The sequence below is a fragment of the Pecten maximus genome, chromosome 18, assembly GCF_902652985.1.
Source record: "Pecten maximus chromosome 18, xPecMax1.1, whole genome shotgun sequence".
In the NCBI taxonomy this organism is placed as follows: Eukaryota; Metazoa; Mollusca; class Bivalvia; order Pectinida; family Pectinidae; genus Pecten; species Pecten maximus.
Genome location: NC_047032.1, coordinates 15147872 through 15169144, shown reverse-complemented (window position 1 = coordinate 15169144; position 21273 = coordinate 15147872). Strand labels below are relative to the sequence as shown.

The following is a 21273-nucleotide window of genomic DNA, read 5'->3' as shown; positions in this document are numbered from 1 at the left end:
ATCGGATAAAATCACATCCTCTACGACTAAGGGTCAAGGTGAGTCTGTTAGACATAACATAAATAAAGGTTAAAGGTGAAAAGCCATCACGAATTGATGTTTAATAGTCGGGGATGTACCTTGGCGGGCGCAGGGTTGGTTCTAGTTTTAGAAGTTTATTACGCACTTTACTTATAAATTCTTGACGCAACTGGGCAGGTTTGGCGGAAATTAAATGAAAATAAAACTCAAAGAGGGTTATGAAGGTTAACTTGAAAAACTTTGATTTTATCTGCAAACAAAAAATAGGAAGGATTGAAAGATAAGATACAAAATGTCTCATTCACGTAAAACAGGACGAGGGGAGGTAACTCTAACTATAATGATTGATTTTGTAAATGTTTATATGGGTTAACACCCTAAGGTCCGATTTAAAGATATGATAACAAATCAATAAAATATAAAAAGAGAGTAAATTAAATACATAGTGAAGAGGAAATACATTATTTAAAATGCATACATGCAAAACAATATAATTGATGTTCTTAATAATTGATGTTCTTAATAAATATCACCTAGACAATAATGTAAGTAAAGTTATGAACAGTAAGGAACATAATTCTAAAAACGAATCTACTTCAAGTCAGACTTGAATCTTTCAATTGATGCGTTAAAACTGTCAGGAGCATGACCAAGGTAGTTAAGGTTAATTTGGATTTACATTAATACGGCATTTACAGGGATATAACAGAATTGAGCTAATTCACCCGAATAAACGATGTGAAACTAAAAATTCTGCCCTACTCCCGACTACACAGGCATTATATAAAAGTGTTACGTATTGACACGTGGTGTTCTAGTACTTACTGTGAAAATGTTCTTGTGATTGACATTGAAATAAACTTTAACGGACTGCTGTGACCCTTTCGACCCTGGAATACAATTATTGTTTTTGTGACGAACCTCCTTCCGCAATATCAGAAAACACGGTGACATGTATTTGTAAAGAAAACGCGTTTGCAGCATCGCTATTGACGAAAATAAAAACGGAGCCATCTTTCCTTTTTCCATATATTATACAATACATATCAGGGTTTTAGTTATGTGTCACGAGACATGTGTAAATACATGGCCGATTACTGTACAACTGTCTAGTAAACACAACAGAAAACTGACCAAATCATACATGTTCTAGTAACAAGCTAGACAAAATGCAAATCAGACAATTGGTTGATTATAACTCACTTCTATCACTTGTATATCATTACAATTTTACTGACTTGATTCTTTCGCGTGAAATCACTGATGCATAAAGGCAGCCGGACAGGTGTATACACAGCGTAACATTTTCGCTTTCACTGACAAGCTGTATACCCTTTCCATAACGTATTTACCCTCAAACTATTATTCAAAAGGATGCAATGCAAAGCAAGCTCGAACTTGAACTGTCGCCAGGATGGCTGACTAATACCCCCGCAATCTGCACGAGTCAATGGTGAATTGGAACTGTTAATTAGAGGCTAACTAAGATAACCCGTGCATGCCGATATTTCTGAAATTCAGAATGTCTGAAATATGTGTTGTTCACAATAAAGATAATTCAGTGACCAGTTGCCATAGCAACCATAATTTTGAGAAAAGGAAAGTTGCATGCAAATCTACACATGATCATTAATATCTGTGTGAAGTGTCATTGGAATCGGCCCATCGGTTAGGAGGGGAGTTGTCCGGACAAAATGTGTCTACAGACAGACGGACGGACGGACAGACAACCTGTTTCCAGTATGCCCCCTAACTTCGTTGCGGGGGTATAATAACGATAACCGAAAATTATATGTAAATGCAACATATCCGCGAATTATATGAAGCGATTTACAGTGAAATTAAACCCCCGCGAATATTATTGTTCCGGAAAGCAACACCCGAAATAGTGACCCCCACAAAGTTAAATCGCTATACTGTAGTAGACGCTTAACCTAGCAAAACTCCTGTTTTATTATCAGATTGCTACTAATCTATTTGTGATAGTAGTTTGCCCTCGTGTTATCAATCTTGAGTTTGGGTTTTGAAATGATGCCTATATCCTCAGTTGTTTGTCCACCTGGCTGTTAATAGGATGTCAAACAAAATAAACCAAACAAACCACCTCAATATTGATAAAGCAAATGAAAGAATCCAGAAAATTCCTTATTATGTCGGAGTAATATTAAGTAGGGTTAGTTTTGCCGCAAATTAACTTGCGTCTATTTCACTCTCCTGAAAAATCGAAGTTGGGGTGAAGTTTGAAGTTATTGTTATGCATCAAAGTATGGTTTCTAGATAAGTTCTGACAGTGGACGTATAAACCATGAGGTTTGCTTTCAATAGAAAGCTGGACATTTTCTGACTGATTTGTACCTCTTGAAAGCCCTTCGACACAAAAGGTCTTAGTATTATTTGTAAAGAAGTACAAGAGACCTAGAGTCCTTTTAGTTCATGATAAAACAAGTGCTCTACATGTATATATTTATTTAAAAGTAAAAGAAAGAACATCCGAGTATAACAAATAAAATATTTAATAAATTTTTTTTAAATGTTTAAAAGTTCGAAAATAAAGAAAATAATCCATAAATCAACCCATATCTTCATTCATTGATTGAAATTAAAACTACAATACACATATCAGTTCTACTAAAATAATGTTCATAACATTATTTGTGATAGGATATGGTTTTTATGTCAAAATAGCTAATTTGGTTCAGATGTTAATGTATACTTACAAACATTTCAGTTATCACATTGAAAAACGTTTTAGAGTTCATCACAAATTACGATTTTGTATGGCAATGATTAATGATCAGGTCACTTTTAAAAAGTAAAGCACTAACTAACTAATCATATCGCACTCTCACTTTTATTTTACAAACACACCCAGCTCGCCCGTTTTCAGTACGATGTGACCAGGAGAAGTGCCTTGCCGAATGTCTTTGGCAGTATGCGTCAGTGAGGTAGCACCATAAAGTCTGCATCTGCATCAATTTCAAAACACGAATCTCCAGGTACAATGTAGCTGTTGATGAGACTTTCAACAACACTAACCAAATCGAAAGACTCTAGTGAATGTCGAATTTAAATAAGATTAGGGTTTTACCTGTAGTATCGCATCTTACCATATTTTACCATTTAGTATAAACAGTATTTCTATTCAATAGTTTCACAAAATTTAAGATTACAAACTTCTTATTGGGATTAAAAACAAAACACGCATATTCATTCCTCATTTTAACATTTGTAACATATATCGATACCTAGCAAGCGCTCAATTTCTGTGCTACCCCGTCAGTAATTATTTTGAGAACGCGAAAAACTCTAATGTCAATTACCACTGTAGATCACGACATGGCAATTTTGAGTTAAAATAACGGTTTTGTGTATGTGTCGGTCTTCTCTTTCAGTTTTAGGAAAACGGATTTCAACGACAATCAAATCAATCAGCAACATAAATTGTTCCCACACATCATCGTCTATTTCAATAGTATTCCGGCTTCCTAGGATCACCTTTGACATGCTAGTTTCGTCGAGGTCGGTAAACATGACATAATTTGCAGTTCCCAGGACATTGACGTCGTTGTCTAGTAGCGAATCTCTAGTTTCCTGTAATTTACAACACTGAATAATAAAATGAGCTATAACGTTACTGCCACGCTGTCCACACAATTTACATACAACTATTTCTTTAACATGGATATATGAGAGTTTAATCATCTCGGCTAGTTTCCAAGTATAGGCTGGGTGTTTTTCTCCTAATTTATATGGCGGATGTAACGTCAGGTTCGTGTGGATGTCCAAATATATGCTTAACTCTTGTCTTTCAGTAAGAACTGCTTTCCATTTGGTTTCTTGATGAAAGTGAATAACATTTGTTATATATATATATATATTGAAACGTTCTTTTCAGAACGCCGATGTGGCGCAGCGAAATAAGCTGCGGGTACTTCTGACTAGGCGATTGGGTGCCGTAGATCGTGAGTTCGAGGCCCGGTTTTTATACCTGACTGATAAGTGTCCTTACACTCATTGACATATCATTTCTTTTTCGGATTCGGGTCTTATATTGAGATAAAATTCGTAGAATATTTTCTTTAAGGAATTTGGAAACTAAAGCCTAGTTCCGTTTTTCTTAAACGGAACTCGGAACTGGTTCCTAGTTCTGTTTATCTTAAACGGAATTCGGTACTGGTTTCTAGTTTCATTTCTTTTAAAAGGAACTGCGAACAAGGACCAAGTCCCGTAAAGTTTATACCTGACTGATAAGTGTCCTTACACTCATATCATTTTTTTTTCAGATTCGGGTCTCATATTGAGATATAGTACGTAGAATATTTTCTTTAAGGAATTTGGAAACTAATCCCTAGTTCCGTTTTTCTTAAACGGAGTTCCGTTTATCTTAAACTGGTTCCTAGTTCCGTTTATCTTAAACGGAATTCGGAACTGGGATCAAGTCCCGTAAAGTTTATACATAGTAGTTCGTTTTTCTTAAACGGAACTGAAAACTAGGACCAAGTGCCTTAAAGTGTATACATAGTAATTCGTTTTCTCTTAAACGGAACTCGGAACTGGTTCCTAGTTCCGTTTATCTTAAACGGAACTTGGAACTGGGACTAAGTCCCGTAAAGTTTATACATAGTAGTTCGTTTTTTTCTTGAACGGAACTGAAAACTAGGACCAAGTCCCGTAAAGTTTATACATAGTAGTTCGTTTTTCTTAAACGGAACTCGGAACTGGGACCAAAACCCGTAAACCTAATACATTGTACAATTGTAGGTCCGTTTTACTTAAATGGAACTCGGAACTCGTTCCTAGTTATCTTAAACGGAACTCGGAAATGGTTTCTTGTTTCGTTTATTTTAAACGGAACTGGGAACAAGGACCAAGTCCCGTAAAGTTTATACCTGACTGATAAGTGTCCTTACACTCATTGACATATCCTTTCTTTTTCGCACAGCTTGTCAGTGAAAGCGAAAATGTTACGCTGTGTATACACCTGCCCGGTTGCCTTTATGCATCAGTGATTTCACGCGAAAGAATCAAGTCAGTAAAATCGTAATGGCGTACAAGTGATAGAAGTGAGTTATAATCAACCAATTGTCTGATTTGCATTTTGTCTATCTTGTTACTAGAACATGTATGATTTGGTCAGTTTTCTGTTGTGTTTACTTTTTAGTACGTATAATATTTTCTTTAAGAAATTTGGAAATTAATTCCTAGTTCCGTTTTGTTAAACGTAAACGGAACTCGGAACTGGTTCCTAGTTCCGTTTATGTTAAACGGAACTCGGAACAGTTAATGAAAGTCCTGATCATTATATAAAACTCATCATCTATGATGAAATGAAGGTATCTTGGGCGATTTTCCTAGCCAATTAATAAGGCTATCTGAAGGAGCGTTATTTTATCAGCAGATATATCTTCTAAACAGAAAGCCAAAGAGCGTGTCGGTTAAGTAAGAAAGTTAGAGAGGATATCTATCGCGAATTTTCAAGGTATGATAAGTTAGGGGAATAGTCAGTGTCAGTTTTGTTGTGTATTGGAGTGAGAAAACAGACTGGGTACACATATAAGCTTAACACGTATACATCAAATGAGCCGGACATATCAGTTTGAATAAAAATCATTGCAAGAGTAGGTTTCTGAATTCTAGGAATGTTTTTTCTAATAACAGGAAAAGAATCCGAAAATATTTCAGAAGCAATGTCATGTTTATAAAAGTACACACGACTTCTAAAATTAGTTTACTTCTGAAGCGATATTTCCAGGTAAAGGTAAACATGCATATGTTAATGTCTGACGAATGCTCAACTGTCTCTTTGCAAGTGACTCGCTTTCATGAATGTTTTGAATGTCATTGAAAAATTAGGCATTGTACATAATTCGTATAACATCTTACATTTTTGAGCGATATAATTACGACTATTGTAAGCCATTGATCATTTCAATTTCTATATCTTATGAACTTAGATATCCTATTAATAATTGTTGCATGTCTGCATGTTGTTGTTTTGTTTGTTAATTTGTATATTGTTTGTTTGTTGTTGGTATGTTTGTTTGGGGTTAAACTTTCCCGTATCAATCAGTGTCATATGATATCTTAACCTGTGGTCTGAAGACCATGAACTTTGATAATTAATTTTTTTTCTGAAGCTGCTCCCATCCAGATTCGCAATTGATATGAAGCCACAGTAAGTTTGTCGAAAATCTCCACTTTACGTATTCTGTGAACAACCATGACAGTTATACAAATGAGAAACCAATCCTGACCCTGTATGAGGGGGAGGGCTCCAATAATTAATCACATTTTACGATATGTAGCAGGTATATTCTGAATATGAAATCGTTATCTTTGCTCTCATATGAAATCTAAATTAAGCATTAAAATTAGAAATATTAATTTTTAAATGCGATTTTTAAGGTACAAATAAAACAATGTAAGAAGAGTCGTTCCCATGTAAACGAAACATGTTTTTTTCACAAGAAACTCGTAGTTCCAATGACTTTAAGATCATTGATGATAAGTTTCAATAAGTATGATTAGTATGTGAATGAGACATTGGGTATGTCACCCTGCACCCGGAAAAACCTGTTTAGATTCGATTACATTCTGAGAAACTTTACACATTTTAAATGAAATAGATCCGAAAATATTTCATAAGCAACGCTAGGGTGAACATATATAAATAGATTTTTGAAGATATTTTATTTAATCTGATCTTACAGAGTAAAGATATAAATACATTATAGTTGTTTGGCAAATGTTCAATTGACCGACATTAAGTAAGTCAGTGACACGTTCTCTGGGATGGATCATCTAACAACGTAACTGCTTGATTGATATAGATACAGCGGCTATATCAGTGTTTCCTATTGACGAAGTTATTTGATTGCTTTGACGTTGTTTTCGTATTGTTTTAGTGTATGTTTCTTTTTGTTTACGGGCAGTTTGGAAGTGCCTTTGCAGAAAGTGGTTGATTAACATGAGCGATCAAATTATGAAATGATTTTTTAATTATCTATTGAATAATATTATTTCATTATATACGGGCATACGTGTCTATATGAATATCAGGTTAAGTGAAATTACATCCGTTCACTTGTATTGAATGTAATTTGTCTAATAATTGAGTTTCGTTAATGCGATGTGAGCGTACAGATTATATCTTTTTATCTTTTCGTTAATGTGATGTGAGAGTAAAGATTTTATCTTTTTATCTTTGTATGTTCCAGAATGTTTTATTGAATTCATCTTCAATAAATATGAAATTTGAACAACGAACCCTGTGGTATTGTCTTATGATTGACATTTACATCCCCTACATGACGATGATTCCGAAGCGGACGAAAACTGATATAAATAGAGTATCTTGTTCAAAGCTTCATCTCAGCGTCTGAAGCTCGACAAGGGAGGTTGTCTTTTTAGGTGGATTATCTAAGGGATATTTATTATAACCCTGTCAATGCAGGGAGTTTCTCGAGACCTGACAAATTGTCTAGGCTCAATTAAATCAGTCTATCAGCTGGTGTTTCACCTGAACCAAGCCCCTGACGAAGATGTGTTTCTTTGGTTTGTAGCTGTTTTCTTGTGTAAAAAATATGAATTGGGTACATTCTATATACTAGAATAAAGAGTAGGGTCTTGAGATTCGAAAAATACAAAATACACACTCCTACTGAAAATAGAATGACGTAAGATTCGACGTGTAAAAAGGCGAGAGTTCCCCAGGAGAGGGTTCCCCAGTGCACTGTAAATGTCGGGGTTACTGTCTTTCGAGTACCCGTGTGCTCTTATTTGCCCTTGTACCTATACAATGACAACATTTATCAGAAAGAAAAAAACTTCAAACTTCAATTTGATATAAATTTTATATCATTTGAACTTCAAACGAGCAAATGAAGGGATGGAGTCATAAGTAATAGCATATAGTAAAATCTTTGGAAGACGGAAAATACGTCAGCAGTAAATACAAAATAAGAAAATGACAAGAGCCCGCAAATCAGATCAAAAGAGGTTAATTCGCTCCTGGGTCGATACGGCAAAACGAATCCCAATTAGCAGCGATGTTCGAGCTTGTCATCGAGACAATAAAATCCAGATTGTACAGATATTTCACACACATAAGAAATGATTATGTTAAGGAACAACAAACATTTGCCGACAGTTACAATCAAACGTTTCACCGGACGATTGGTATGGCCGCAGCACATGTAACTGAAGACAAAGAGACTTCTATTTGACAGAGATTGTATTGGCCGAAGAAAGAGCCAGTCTTACGAAAAAGGAACAAAGTCCGTAAACCCTTCAAATTCAAAGGGAAAGATAAGGTAAGGTTGCCTCATTTGAGAAACCTTTTCTCATGAGAGAACGACGAAAACTGGACAGGAGAGATAATTTTCATTTCTCAAAGGACACTTCGCGGAGACTTACCAGTGTACAGAGTCAAAGAATATGATGGCGATGAGATCAAAGGTACCTCGTATCAGTCCAGAATTCGAGAAGGTGGACGTGAGAAACGGCGATATGTGGAAAGTGGAAGAAATAGTGAAGACTAGAGAAAAGGCCGAAATAAACAATGCCATGTCAAACTGCTTCATTGGCCGAAGAAATTTTATTCCTGGATACGCGCATCTGATATTACCGATTTACTCTAGAATGGTCTAATGTCAGGACCCCGTATTATAGGAAAGAGTATACATATGCACAGGTCACTCTAGTAGTACTTTCATGCTCCGAATCCACAGAAAATGCTCTGACCCGTGGTCTTGACCTCTACAAGCCTGTTTAATTTATATACAAGGGACTGGCTCGTGGCCTTGTCCCCCAAGGCAAGGCTGTTTTAATATTACTTAGAATTTTTGCATTTTCCACAAATATAGAGACATGTCTATTTCATCGAATAGATATCTTAGATAACAGATATATAGTCTAATCTCAGGAAGACGTGTAATACAATTCTATATATAATACCTAAAACTATATGGTTATTTTATATCTTCTGTAATATGAGTATATTTAGCATTACTTTTCCCATTCCCGTCGTTCGCCTACCTAAATGTACCTCCAGCTCAACAGAAGAGCTGCGTTCATGATGCAAGAATATCAAAGTAAAACGATGTTTTATCAAAATTATCTATGAATAATTTCCGCAATCAGGACATCAAACGTTACATATCCAATATTCCTAAAATATATAATGTTTACATTAGCTTGCTAGAATATTTTGGTGACTAATACAGGCCCCTAAGACCTGTTGAAACATATGCTCTTGATATATGCTTACTCATGACACCTGATATCATTACACTATTCACACAAAATGAAGTTATCAAGATATCTATTCAATGTTGTCAGGTTCCAGGTATTTCGAGGAATATTTAAGGTATTTATTTATTTTTATCTATTTGTTTTTTATCGAATGGAAATTACCACATGAACGCACAAGGGCTAATGCTTTCCCAACTCTTGAAGTATTAATACTGAAGTTGTCTGTGATTCAAACTTATTTACTTATTTATTTATTTCATTTATGTATCTTTATTTTATTTATTATCTATCTATTTATTTATCTATTCATTTCACCCATTTTCTTCAACATGTGAGGACATAGGGCAGTGTTTTGGAGAAATGGAGAAGAAGTTTGTGATATGACAGGTCATTTGAAACGGATAATATAAAAACATCCAATTTTCTGTGCCTGTCTGTAATATGATCACAATGTGAACTATTCCGCATAGAATTATAGATTATGAACAAAAATGATAAATGAATATGGTCGACCATAATGAAATCGCTAGTGCGAAGCGGACTGGTTTACAGTATGAAGTAGATAATGCAGTAGTTACTGTAAACGTACTTATTTTAGCGGTAATCATATTTTAGCACTTTTCGCGCTAGCATTAGTGCGCGAATTTATGTGCAGCGCTAATATATGTGCAGCGCTAAATTTTGTATCTAGTAAGTGTGCATACATTACGTGAAATAACTAGCTATGTTTTGCTAGTAATCCAATACGATCTATCTCCCGTGGTGTGAACCAGTTATTTGACATCAAACACAACGTACAATGCTTATCAATCGATGTTTATTTTATTCACAAAAACACAAAATAATAAATACAACACTACGCAAACACTGTCTCATTAACAGTTCATATGGCAGTAATTAGGGTATAAGCCGCAAGGCTATAGGGTCTACAGTTCAGTCACGGCGTTTAGGAATAGCTCCCAGTATGCCGCTTTTGTCCCAACCACGCATGACTGCACGTTTCTTCACCGACTGAAAGGACGAAACCATCCAACCAGCATGGAGGGGTTTCAGGGTGGTAAGCTTGAGATCCACATTTACTGAATCGATCGGTCCACCAGTCTTGAGCAAACCATCCACACTGTCCGCGTACCAGTTTTGAAAACACGTTTTTACAGATCTTTTAAAGTCATTTGCATGTCGTAAGATGGAACAAATTGTGCCCCCTCCGGACCCTTCCGAAGTCTAGATTTCCTTCTTAAATTACCTTCTGTCTCCTCGGTGACGCCTTGGTTAGTTATGATCGTTCTTTCCCTCACTTCTTAATTCTCACCCCCTTTTAAAATGTTTTATATCTTTTGTATCTTTTGAACAATCCTTTTTCGTTGTTTCATTATATTGTTGACACCTCTTCTTATGGACTCGTTTATGCTATTGTAATTCACGAGTCCGAGTCAAGTTTTCAACATTTCTTAATGTGAACAAACTGAAGAAGATAATCCGCGATGAATGAATTATCGATTATAATTTTATTAATAAATGTATTGAATAATGGAAATTATTGAGTCTTAAAACGCAATTTTTTCTGGTAAAAGTCATCAAAATAATTAAGAACACCAAGCAATTTTCAATTATTTCTATTTTATGAATAAACAATTGCTATCAACGACAAGATCTGTCATTGTTCAAGTAAAATTGTATATTACGTGGAATTTTAAACTTAATGGTTGTTTGTTGGGTATATCGCCTGGTGAACAACTAGATGACATATTGGGGCGGATTCTTCGTGTTGTACATTGTAGTTGGTGACTATCTCACTTAACAACATAAAGTAGTCCCATAGCATGCCACCAAGAACAATTTAAATGGGCACAACCACGACAGTACAGACCAGTCAGTTTCTCAGCTCAGAAATACAAACCACTACGGATAGGCAGCGTCAAACCACGCACTTCGGATCTTCACCTGAGCTGGTTACATCGACCGACGCTCCTACCGACTGGGCAATCGTAGCCCCTTTAACTAAAGAAAAATATGTCTTACAGATAATTTACTCTTCTCTGAAAAGCTACACGTATGGTGCAAAGTTAATGGTCGAGCATGAATCAATATTTGATTTATTATCTATAATGCTGTGCTCCCTAAAACATGGAAGAGTTAATCATGGTCTTACTTAAGCCAGGCGTTCACTAACATCGATGTACAATAAGTCCATTTTAGACATCCTAATGATGATATAAAACGACTTGGCACTTCTCCAAAATCGTGCACTATAACGAAAAGTATTTATTTGTCTTATCATGCACCATCACAGGTAAATACATTGGATACGTATATTAAATAAGTAAAAGGGTGTGCTTAGTGACCTTCACCGATGATGGTACCTCCTGTCACATGACTTACAGTAAAGCACAAAATCTTCATTCTTTGAATTATTTGTCCATATTGCAGGTCCAGGATATGGCAAAAAAGATTATAAAAAGTTATAAAGAACAGTGCAAATCTGTATTTTTAACATATATATGTTCACTACTTAGCAGTAACTGGTGCGCATTCAAGTGGTAACTTAATCTCGTGATAAAGGTAAACCTGGAATACGTAGCATTTTTCCCCGAATTGTCGGGACCTAAACATTTATAAGCACGTAACAGTTTCATTCAAATTCATTTCTACGATTGAAGCTGAACAGTGTGGTTGCCGTTCAGAATAGGTAAGTAAAACTGATAACGGGTTTATATAAGACTATTTATACAGTTTTCATTTTTCTACAAAAATATGATATGAGAAAGCTATGATACTTATTCGAATTTTTCATATCACTAGTTAATTCTTTACATATTTCTTTGATTGATATCTTCTGGACATCACTATGTATTTATATTTCCACTCAATTCAGACTCAATGAACCTACCACAGTTAACTCGAGTCATTTTTCAATGAACTATATCAAGTCCGACTTAGGAATACATTTGTCGACCTTGGACTATATTTTTTTTTAATTCCTTTTCAAAAGTGATCATATTTATATGAAATAAATTCCTTTAAAACTAATATTTGTTTTAATTCGCTATTAAGTTTGTTCACGAAAGAAATCCTAAAAGTATTAACCATATGTAGACGAAGAGTGATGACGTACATTTCGGTAAGTTCTGTTGTAGACTTGCACAAGTCCCTATTTGTCAAAGACAAAATATTGTACAAAATATCAAGAAATATGAATATAAGGATTGAATAAAGTTATGTTGAGGTGTATGGGGGTATCAACCTCAATAGGTCTTGAGACAAATTTATTGTCTCAAGACCTATTGAGGTTCATACCCCCATACACCTCAACACAACATTATTCAATCCATAATTGAAATAAATAAACGTCATTGTACATGTACAGTAGGTTCATGGTCAGAAATGTGTTCAATACTTTAACAAGACATATTGCATTTTCAATGCGCAGGATGAGAGGCAAATATGATTTAACAATAATTGAATCAAGTCACACCACTAATTATCAGTCAATACTGAAACGGAAGTGACCTTCAGGCTTACATTCAGTGTGTATTATTACCGAACATATTAAATTCTTCTCAATAACTTTAGTCTTTAAAAAGGTACAAAAAGCTGAGAGAGACAACCATTAGCCATGGATCTAGCTCACCGTGTTCGGAATATCCAGATTCGGGATAACCTGCTCTTAATCAAAGTTTATTTGATAAGCGCATTTCATTTCTTTCGGGTAAGTAAAGGATTAACTCGATGTATGAACTAATACAACAACTATTTTGTGCATATATTTAAGTTTGTAGTATTTATATTTTTAACGGAACTTTTTAAATGTATTAATCCGTTCCCATTGTCTTTTTAATTTAGTCTTAGTTAAAAATTAGCGCTGTTTTAGTTCCTTGATAAGAAAACATGCCTTTCACATTGAAAATCTCGATTCATCGGTCCGTGTACAATTTTTGTTGTCACTACTTCTCAAGATCTATCGAAAGGATCTTAATGTCACCTACGGGGATTGTTGAGATTCGGTCCTAATTGTGCACGCCGATCGAAATCGGTCATGAACTATTTGATCGAAATTCAAAATAATGGTCATGGATTACTGTAAGGTTTATCAATCAATTAAAGAATGTAACAAATTATACGTAATGTAGCTGTGCAATTCAACTAAATTTATTATGCTAGGTTGTGAAAATATTCAACAATTTCATTTAGCTTCAATGTTTGATAATTGGTTTCCAGCAACCGTTTAGCTTTGTCTATCGTGTTATTTCTTTATCTATTAGATGTGTTTTTTTCAGCTCCAAACGCCTTCAATTATAATACTATTAACTGTATAAAAAAAAAGCTGCCATATCTATTTAATATCATGTGATGTTGTTAACAACCGTGCGCTTCATTTATGATATGAACTATGATTAGGTTTGCTTTCTTTTTTTAGAAATATGTTATATATATCCTGTCATCATTCGAACCTACCTTGCGACCTGGTCAGCCACGATCAACTGACGTCGGTATTGACTATATCTGCCTAGAGTGGGACGGTGTTGAGAGAGATGATGTCACCCACTATGAGATTCGAATGAAGTTAGCTGGTGATAATTCATGGCACAAGACTGTTATTTCTACGGAGGATAGGCGGCCATCCCATCGTTTTAGCGAACTTTCACCGGATTCCGGATATGACTTCATGTCAAGAGCTGTGTATTCAGACGGCAGCAGTAGTGAGTTTGGCTGCACGAGCGCGGAAATAAAAACGAAATGCTCAGAGCTGCACACTCTCCTGAAAGTCTGCCGAAAGATAGACGATGGACCACCCAGCGTCCACAGACTTCCACTTCGGGAAATACGGGAATCGGAGGACAACGTCAACAAGACACGGAAATTCGTTTTCGGTAAATTTTGTTAAAGGATACTTCTTAATAATTGTATACTTTCAGCTGCGGGCATGGTATTAATATTCAATTTATTCTTGTCAATTTTCTTGCATTTGGTAATTATAATTTATTTGTCTGAATGCTGCCGCTGTATAGATACTAATACAATTTGATATTAATCCAGCATTTATTTTAATTTTATTTAGGGCGTATCTGGCTCAATACGGCCATAGATGTCGACAAGCCACAAGTATCTGTTTAAGGGAATCAACTTATTCAAAATTTGTTCATATTTACTAATTTTAAAGAAAAGAAATTTTAGTCACAGACCTTACCAGAGAGCGGGGAACAACAGTACAAACACTCCCTATTTGACCTGGCACACTGCTTACGCGCATGATTATAATCAATTATTATTTCCCCGCAACGAAGTTAGGGGGTATACTGGAATCGGGTTGTCTGTCCGTCAGTCTATCCGTCAGTCAGTCCGTCCGTCCATCCGCCCGGAACATGTGCAGATGTTCCAAATGTTTTGTTTCCATGGTAACTGGTCACTATTAACATGTTTTTATTATCCAGACAACTCTTCCAAAACCTGTGAACTGATTTCAACAAAACTTATGACTAAATTCTCTTTATTATGAACAACACATTTTCAAGCCATTCTGAATTTCAGAAATCGGGGCATGCTCAGGTTATCATAGTTAACCTCTCAATTACAGTTCCAGTTGTGCATTGACTCATGCGGATTGCAGGGGTATTAGTTAGATCCTGGCGACAGTTCTAGTTTGAAGTTGATATAAGAGAAATGGCAAAGCCGTGTATACATGTGTACGGTGTCGCCTAATAGGAGGTTTAGGTTACATGGGGTTGGCTGCTTTGTATACGCTGGTATACATGTGCTTCACCGTTGTTACTAAAAATATACATTAACAAATAGATTTTCTTAGATTAAAAGAATTCAAGTTGATATCGAATAATTTTGACTGTTTCAAACACAACAACTACACAATACCTATTATCTGGCATCACAGAATGCACAGTTAGGCTAAAAATCTGTTTACAAGGTACAAAGCGACCGATGGCTTTAGTTCTCGGCGGCTATAGATAGACCCATACATAACCTATGATAGATACCCTTAAAATGATCACTGATCAGGCACTAAATGTTGAGGTTGACTACGACGGAATTCTTTGTGGATTTAATTAAGTACTTATTCACTTTAATGTCAAAGATATAAAGACAATCTTCAATTTTCTAACGAGTGAAGTACTTTAAATATGCAATTTATTGTATAAGACTATACAACAATCTGTTCTGGTTTTCAATCGATCATGATATATTCTTTGTCGGAGATGTAACATCTCTAAGAAAAATGAGGATATCGTGGTAGATTTCATTGTCATATTTTAATGCAATGGTACGTTGTTTGTAGTTATATGTCGCTGCCGGTCTGAACTAAGTGTTGTAACATCGACATCTATTTGATATCAAACAATGTGTGAGATAGTCACAAACTACTGCAATGAGACCGCGCTTCAAAATAAAACTTGCTGTTCACATGGTGATAAAGTAAAACCCAGCATAAAAATAAACAAGTATCAAAAACAATTAAGTCAATTGATGTTTTTGGTAGATCGATGGCTATAGTCTGAAGAATCAAAGTAGAATTGGAACAAGATGTGATCAAATTATCCATACATTTACTTGCTATCTTATCAAGTACTATAGCCCGTAGAAGTTAATGATCAACATTTTCTTTTGAGGAAAAATTAACTCTTCTTTGCCATATTAGTGCAAAATGTATTTAACAGTGAGCCTTAAGTGAATCTTTGTTTAAAAAAGAAAGTATGAAAACGGTTTACCGAGGCAAATAGCAATAATGTTTCTAATAAAGTAGATAATTTCTTATATTATAACAGTACAAATATCTTTCATCGTCACTATAAAAAGACAGTGGAAATTCAACAGACTTCATATTTCACGTTTTTATTTCCAGGGACATCGACATATATTCGGGAGAAAACGATACTGATGGTTGGCCCAAGGGAGGCTGGGAAAACTACTCTTACAGAAGGACTCGTCAACCATAGTCTGGGAATAAAGTGGGAAGACAACTTCAGATTCACAATCACTGATGAAAACCCTACCAAAAAGGTATGCAAACCTGTCATGGAAAAAAAAATTGCATCTACAATTTTAAGTTATAATGCACTTTGAAATGAAAATCACCCTTGGCGAGAGTCATCGTCTGTGAAGCACAAGGCGTGTGTTTCTTCCGGAACATCTGATCTAATTCTCCTCAATATTTTACAAAAGTCTCCATGGTAATCTTAAGCTTGCCGTCGTTTCGTTAAGTTTAAATGTCTTCATACTTTGTATTTTTTGTCACGTCTTCGTCCTATTATCCAGTCAAAATTCAATTGTGACATCATAATATGGACAATACATTTGCAATTTAAACCGTACATGGCGCAACAAAATGGCTGCTTCCGGATGATTTTGACCTCCGCATTTTGACTGTTAAACCTGTCAAAATGCTATTTTTCTAAGTTTTGTGATTTTGAAATTGTTATCGTTCCATGTGAAACACCTCCCATTTGTTTTACTGCAAAAGGCTCCCAAAAATAGAAATTTCTGAGACTCGTATCATGAAGTCTCCTATGCTAAAAAAACTTGTATAAGCATAAGTATTACAGTTAAAAGGGAAATGGTAGGTGTCTTCACAAGGAAAGCCACAATGACAACATTGATCAGCAACAAGGTTGGCTCTAAACAGGTGAATCCTTAATGTACTAGTACGGTTTCTAAATCGTGTATGTAGAATATTATTTTTTCATTTCACCATAGGAATACATGCTTGGTACTTGGGGGTAAGTCTGTTTTGTGTATGAAATTTTAAAAACATTTTGAAATATATTCAACTGTCTTACTGTAGAGGGAATTAAGGATTGGTTCTAATCTGTTGTTGGGCAAGTTATAGTTTTCAGCATTAAGCAACTTTAAAACATTATAAATCTTTTTTCAATTTTTTCACATGTCTTTTTTATCAGGGGTCACCTACCGAATGGATCAATTGCTACAAAGTACATCCCATTATGGAGCATGCTGATTTCATTTTGAACATAGTCGACACCCCAAGCTTTAATGACGAATCAGGATCAACCGGAAGTAACCAGGATCTGCTGAAACGCCTCAAAGGTTTCTTATCCGCCAGAGGTCCTAAGGGTTTGAATCGTGGAATCGACGCCGTATGCCTCGTCATACCAGCCAATCCCGTCCAGTATAACGGTATAGACGTGATTTTACAGGACATATTTAACAGCATAATGTCAATTTGTGGAGTCAACATGCTGGAGAATGTCATCCCTATGCTAACGTTTGCTGATGGAAAGGAACCGTCCGTGTTATCCATCCTCTCATCAGTTGGTGTTCCAACACAACATCGCTTTGTCTTTAACAGTTCAACACTCTTCCCTCCGTACTCTAACGACGCTCAATTGGGTAAGACCTTATGGCAATTCAGATCCAGAGGATATGAAGAGTTTTTAGAGCATCTTCCGAACATGAAACCCAGTCGAGTACTCGAGAACAACCCTATTACACCAAGACCAGACACAAAACCAGTTGGACAAGAAGAGATTATGACCCATTTACAGGGAAATCGCTTGGAAATTGACGTCAAACTTATGGATCTTGCGACGGTGAAGGCTGACAAAGATACCTTGAAAAAGTTTGCTGTAGACATAGAACTGAATAAATCGTTTTCATTCGAGGAGGAAATTTACCAACAAGAGAACATTCCACTGGATCCCGGCACACATGTTACCAACTGCATATTGTGTCATACCACTTGCCACTATCCCTGTCAAATTCCGGATAACAAAGAAAAAATACGCTGTTCAGCTATGGCCAATGGAAACTGCACAGTTTGTCATCAGAAGTGTATCTGGCACATGCACATGCACGACCCATTTAGGATAGAAGAAAAAATGGTAAAGGTGACAAGAACGTACGAAGGCCTCAAAGCAAAATATGAATTTGGCATGCAAGAAAATGTACCGGCAGACGCGATGCAACTTGCCATCAAAAGGGCCTTTGTGTCTTTACTGGAGGAAGTCATCTCGTTGATTTCAAAAACTGTTAAAACTAGCAACGACTTGCAAGGAGTTCGAAACACTGAACAAGACTTTGTCAAGCTTATGATTAACACAGAAGAACAGCAAAAGAAAGCTGGGTTCGAGAAACGCTTGGAATTGCTTCGTGCTATCCAAAATAATTCTACGGTTTCCGTTTCTGACCCAAATGCCTGGCTGCACGAGATGGGATTCGTCGACTGGTAAAAATGACATTGGATAGACTAATTGTCAATATCGTGTTGCTGCCCAAAGCCAACTAATATCATTGGCAATACATTGACCGATATTTTAAACTAAATGATAATCAGAAGTTCTTGTTGATAGTTTCGCGATATCATTATCATCTTGGAAAGCACCCCCGTGTTGATATGAAGTTGATGTAAAACTTGAATTTTTCCGGTGCAAAAAAAGGTAAAGTAATTTACTTTTCAATTAATTTTACTGCTTCATTCAACACCTTAATTCTAACACTGTTTTTATTTTTTATTATCATTTTCATTATCATAATGATTATTTTATCTATTGTTATAAGAATCAAGATGTTGAACTTATAATGTATGCCTTTGTTTAAATGTGATATATCAACAAATACAAGACATTAATAACACCATGCTCAAGTGAACGTATAGAAAACCTGAGAGTTGATTGATAATAAATAATCAATTATTTATTCATTTTCAATTTATAGAACAAAAGAGAAGATAAAACTTTTGCAGGGTGTTAAACGCGTACGTTTGTTAGGTTTGGTTTTGTATAAAAATTTACTTTTGTAAACTCTTGTTTTCATTTTACTATAATTACTATTTGTCGAAGATGGAGCTTATTTTGGTTACCGTAGCTGTAGAAATATAGACAAATATATAATCACCTTTGATTTCTGAGTTAAACTTGGAGTATAAACATGTGTGGGGTAGGTATAAGCTCCCATATATTCCCTTCCAAATTGATGTAGACTTAGTTTATGATTTTACTGATTTTGTTTCAAAGCAACGCAATGAGAAACAACCATGTATGTACATTTTTATGTAAAAAAAGATAGTATATATCACCTTATTGGCTTAGCCTATTGGCAATTTCCCTTCAGCTTAGTAGTAGAAGGTTTGCCTTAAGAGCGAGAGGTCGCAAGTTCGAAGCCTCTCACGTGCAGGTACTTTTCATTGTTCCTTCCTTTTAAATATATATATATATATTGTACTAACTGTACCAAATTGCTGTATCGTTCTGAATAATAAAGTTTATACTAGATTCACTTTGTATGTTTTATTGTTGCTAATTCATATCAACTCATTGATATTTTGCGCGTACATTTATTACATGATTGACAGAGGGACCTTCAAAACAGGTCCATGTTTAGAAAAATGAAATAGCTTGTAAAAGCCATCAATTCAACCTACATACTAGAATAATATGACATTGTTTCCAGAAGCCTATATTACATGGATGGCAAAAAACATAGTGTATAAAAAATACGATTTTTGAGGATATTTCTGCGCTACTTTTGCTTGTTACCACGAAATTAAAAATAGTTCATTTAATACCCTAGATCATTTTGCCAGGATATGCTTATCTTAATTTTGATTGGACCCTACAACACTGAATTGCTCTGACGTCAAGTGACAAGCTGGCAGTTGATCATTACAATCTTCAAATATATATGATATATATATAACATTTAACGAAACAAAAGATCCCCAGAGGGTCTATATCGCTCATCTGATTGCATTTAACTAATATAAGCATAGAAATATGTACGACATACTTACGTGTGGCGCAGAGCAGACGGCTAAAAAGTATAACGAAACACAAACAAGAAGCCCAGAGGACCTATTTCGCTCACCTGGACGGATTTGACCAAACGTCTAAACGATGTCCTCTGTGCCTATCTTTACATGAGGATTGTGTTTTCTCCTACCCCGCAGTTTTATGGATTTTCGTATCTCACCCTAGGGAAAGGACAAGCTACACGTGCTCTTTGAACGTACTCTTGTTCTCAATAGGGTGACGTCACTATGAACTGACCCGGAACGTTTGAATGTTAAATATCAATATTATTCGCAAAAGAAATTAAAATAAGTATTAATTATCAGAGTAAACTGGGTGTTTGGTGGTTTTTTTGACAAGCTAATCGAAAATAATATTTTGTATGAGATCAACATCGTAAGGTGTAAAACGTCTGCTGCAGCCTTATCACAACAGTCATCCACCGTCCACGTGTTGTTGTTTACATACGTTTGGATTTGGTTCACACTACGATTGGAAAACAGGGTAAGAGAAAAATAATCATTCACCCCTTTTGGGATGAGATAGGGGGATCTCAACCCTCGGGGGAGATTGTTAAGTTCCCAAACAATCGGCAAACCTCGTGTTTGGGAATTTAACAATCTCCCCCCTCGGGTTGAGATCCCCCTATCTCACTCCAAAAGGGGTGAAAGATTCTATAAATCTCTTGATGCCTAACAATGATATTTATATGGTTATGGAGTCAGGATCGTAGGATCCTTAGGGGTGGCTTAAAAACTATTTTACAACAGGGCTGTACTTATCCCTTGATGCCCAGCAATAGTATATATAGTTATGGGGTGAGGATTTCAATATTTTCAAATATTTAATAAAGAAGTCATTTGGTGTGGGGAAAGACCACTAGGCCTATGCTTACATCTGGATTTTGTATATCCCTTGATGTCCAGCAATGCTATATGGTTATAGGATGAAGATCTCAACTGTTTCAAATATATAACGATAACAAGCTATCGGTAAGTCCCTAGGGCTAGGAATAGACCACAGAGACTTTTTTTACGAGATTACGTCGATCTTTTCCTGCAAAGAATGCTGTATATGGTTATTATGATGGGATATTAACGGTTCTAAAGATATATAACCCTTTAAATAATTTTCTAGGTGTAGAGAAATACCCCAAGGCCTATTCTTCTCACATGGTTGTGGTTATGTTTGAATGCCTAGCAATGTTTTATATTGTTATTGGGTGGGTATCCCAACGGTACAATAA

The 21273-nt window shown here is 35.6% G+C and overlaps 1 protein-coding gene across 1 annotated transcript; it reads left to right on the top strand.

Annotated features, from left to right (window-relative positions):
- Nucleotides 1-11871: 11871 nt before the first annotated feature.
- LOC117316066 lies at nt 11872-19515 on the top strand. The gene is made up of 5 exons (XM_033870543.1): nt 11872-11962; nt 12858-12982; nt 13691-14144; nt 16127-16284; nt 17181-19515. The coding sequence occupies exons 2-5, from the start codon at nt 12890-12892 to the stop codon at nt 18468-18470; spliced, it is 1995 nt and encodes a 664-aa protein (XP_033726434.1). The 5' UTR covers nt 11872-11962; nt 12858-12889; the 3' UTR covers nt 18471-19515.
- The last annotated feature ends 1758 nt before the right edge of the window (nt 19516-21273 follow it).

Coding starts and splice junctions, on each gene's coding strand:
- LOC117316066 (XM_033870543.1), top strand. CDS start 12,890: ATGGATCTAGCTCACCGTGTTCGGAATATCCAGATTCGGGATAACCTG. Junction 14,145..16,126: donor GACACGGAAATTCGTTTTCG/GTAAATTTTGTT, acceptor TTTTATTTCCAG/GGACATCGACATATATTCGG. Junction 16,285..17,180: donor ATGAAAACCCTACCAAAAAG/GTATGCAAACCT, acceptor CTTTTTTATCAG/GGGTCACCTACCGAATGGAT.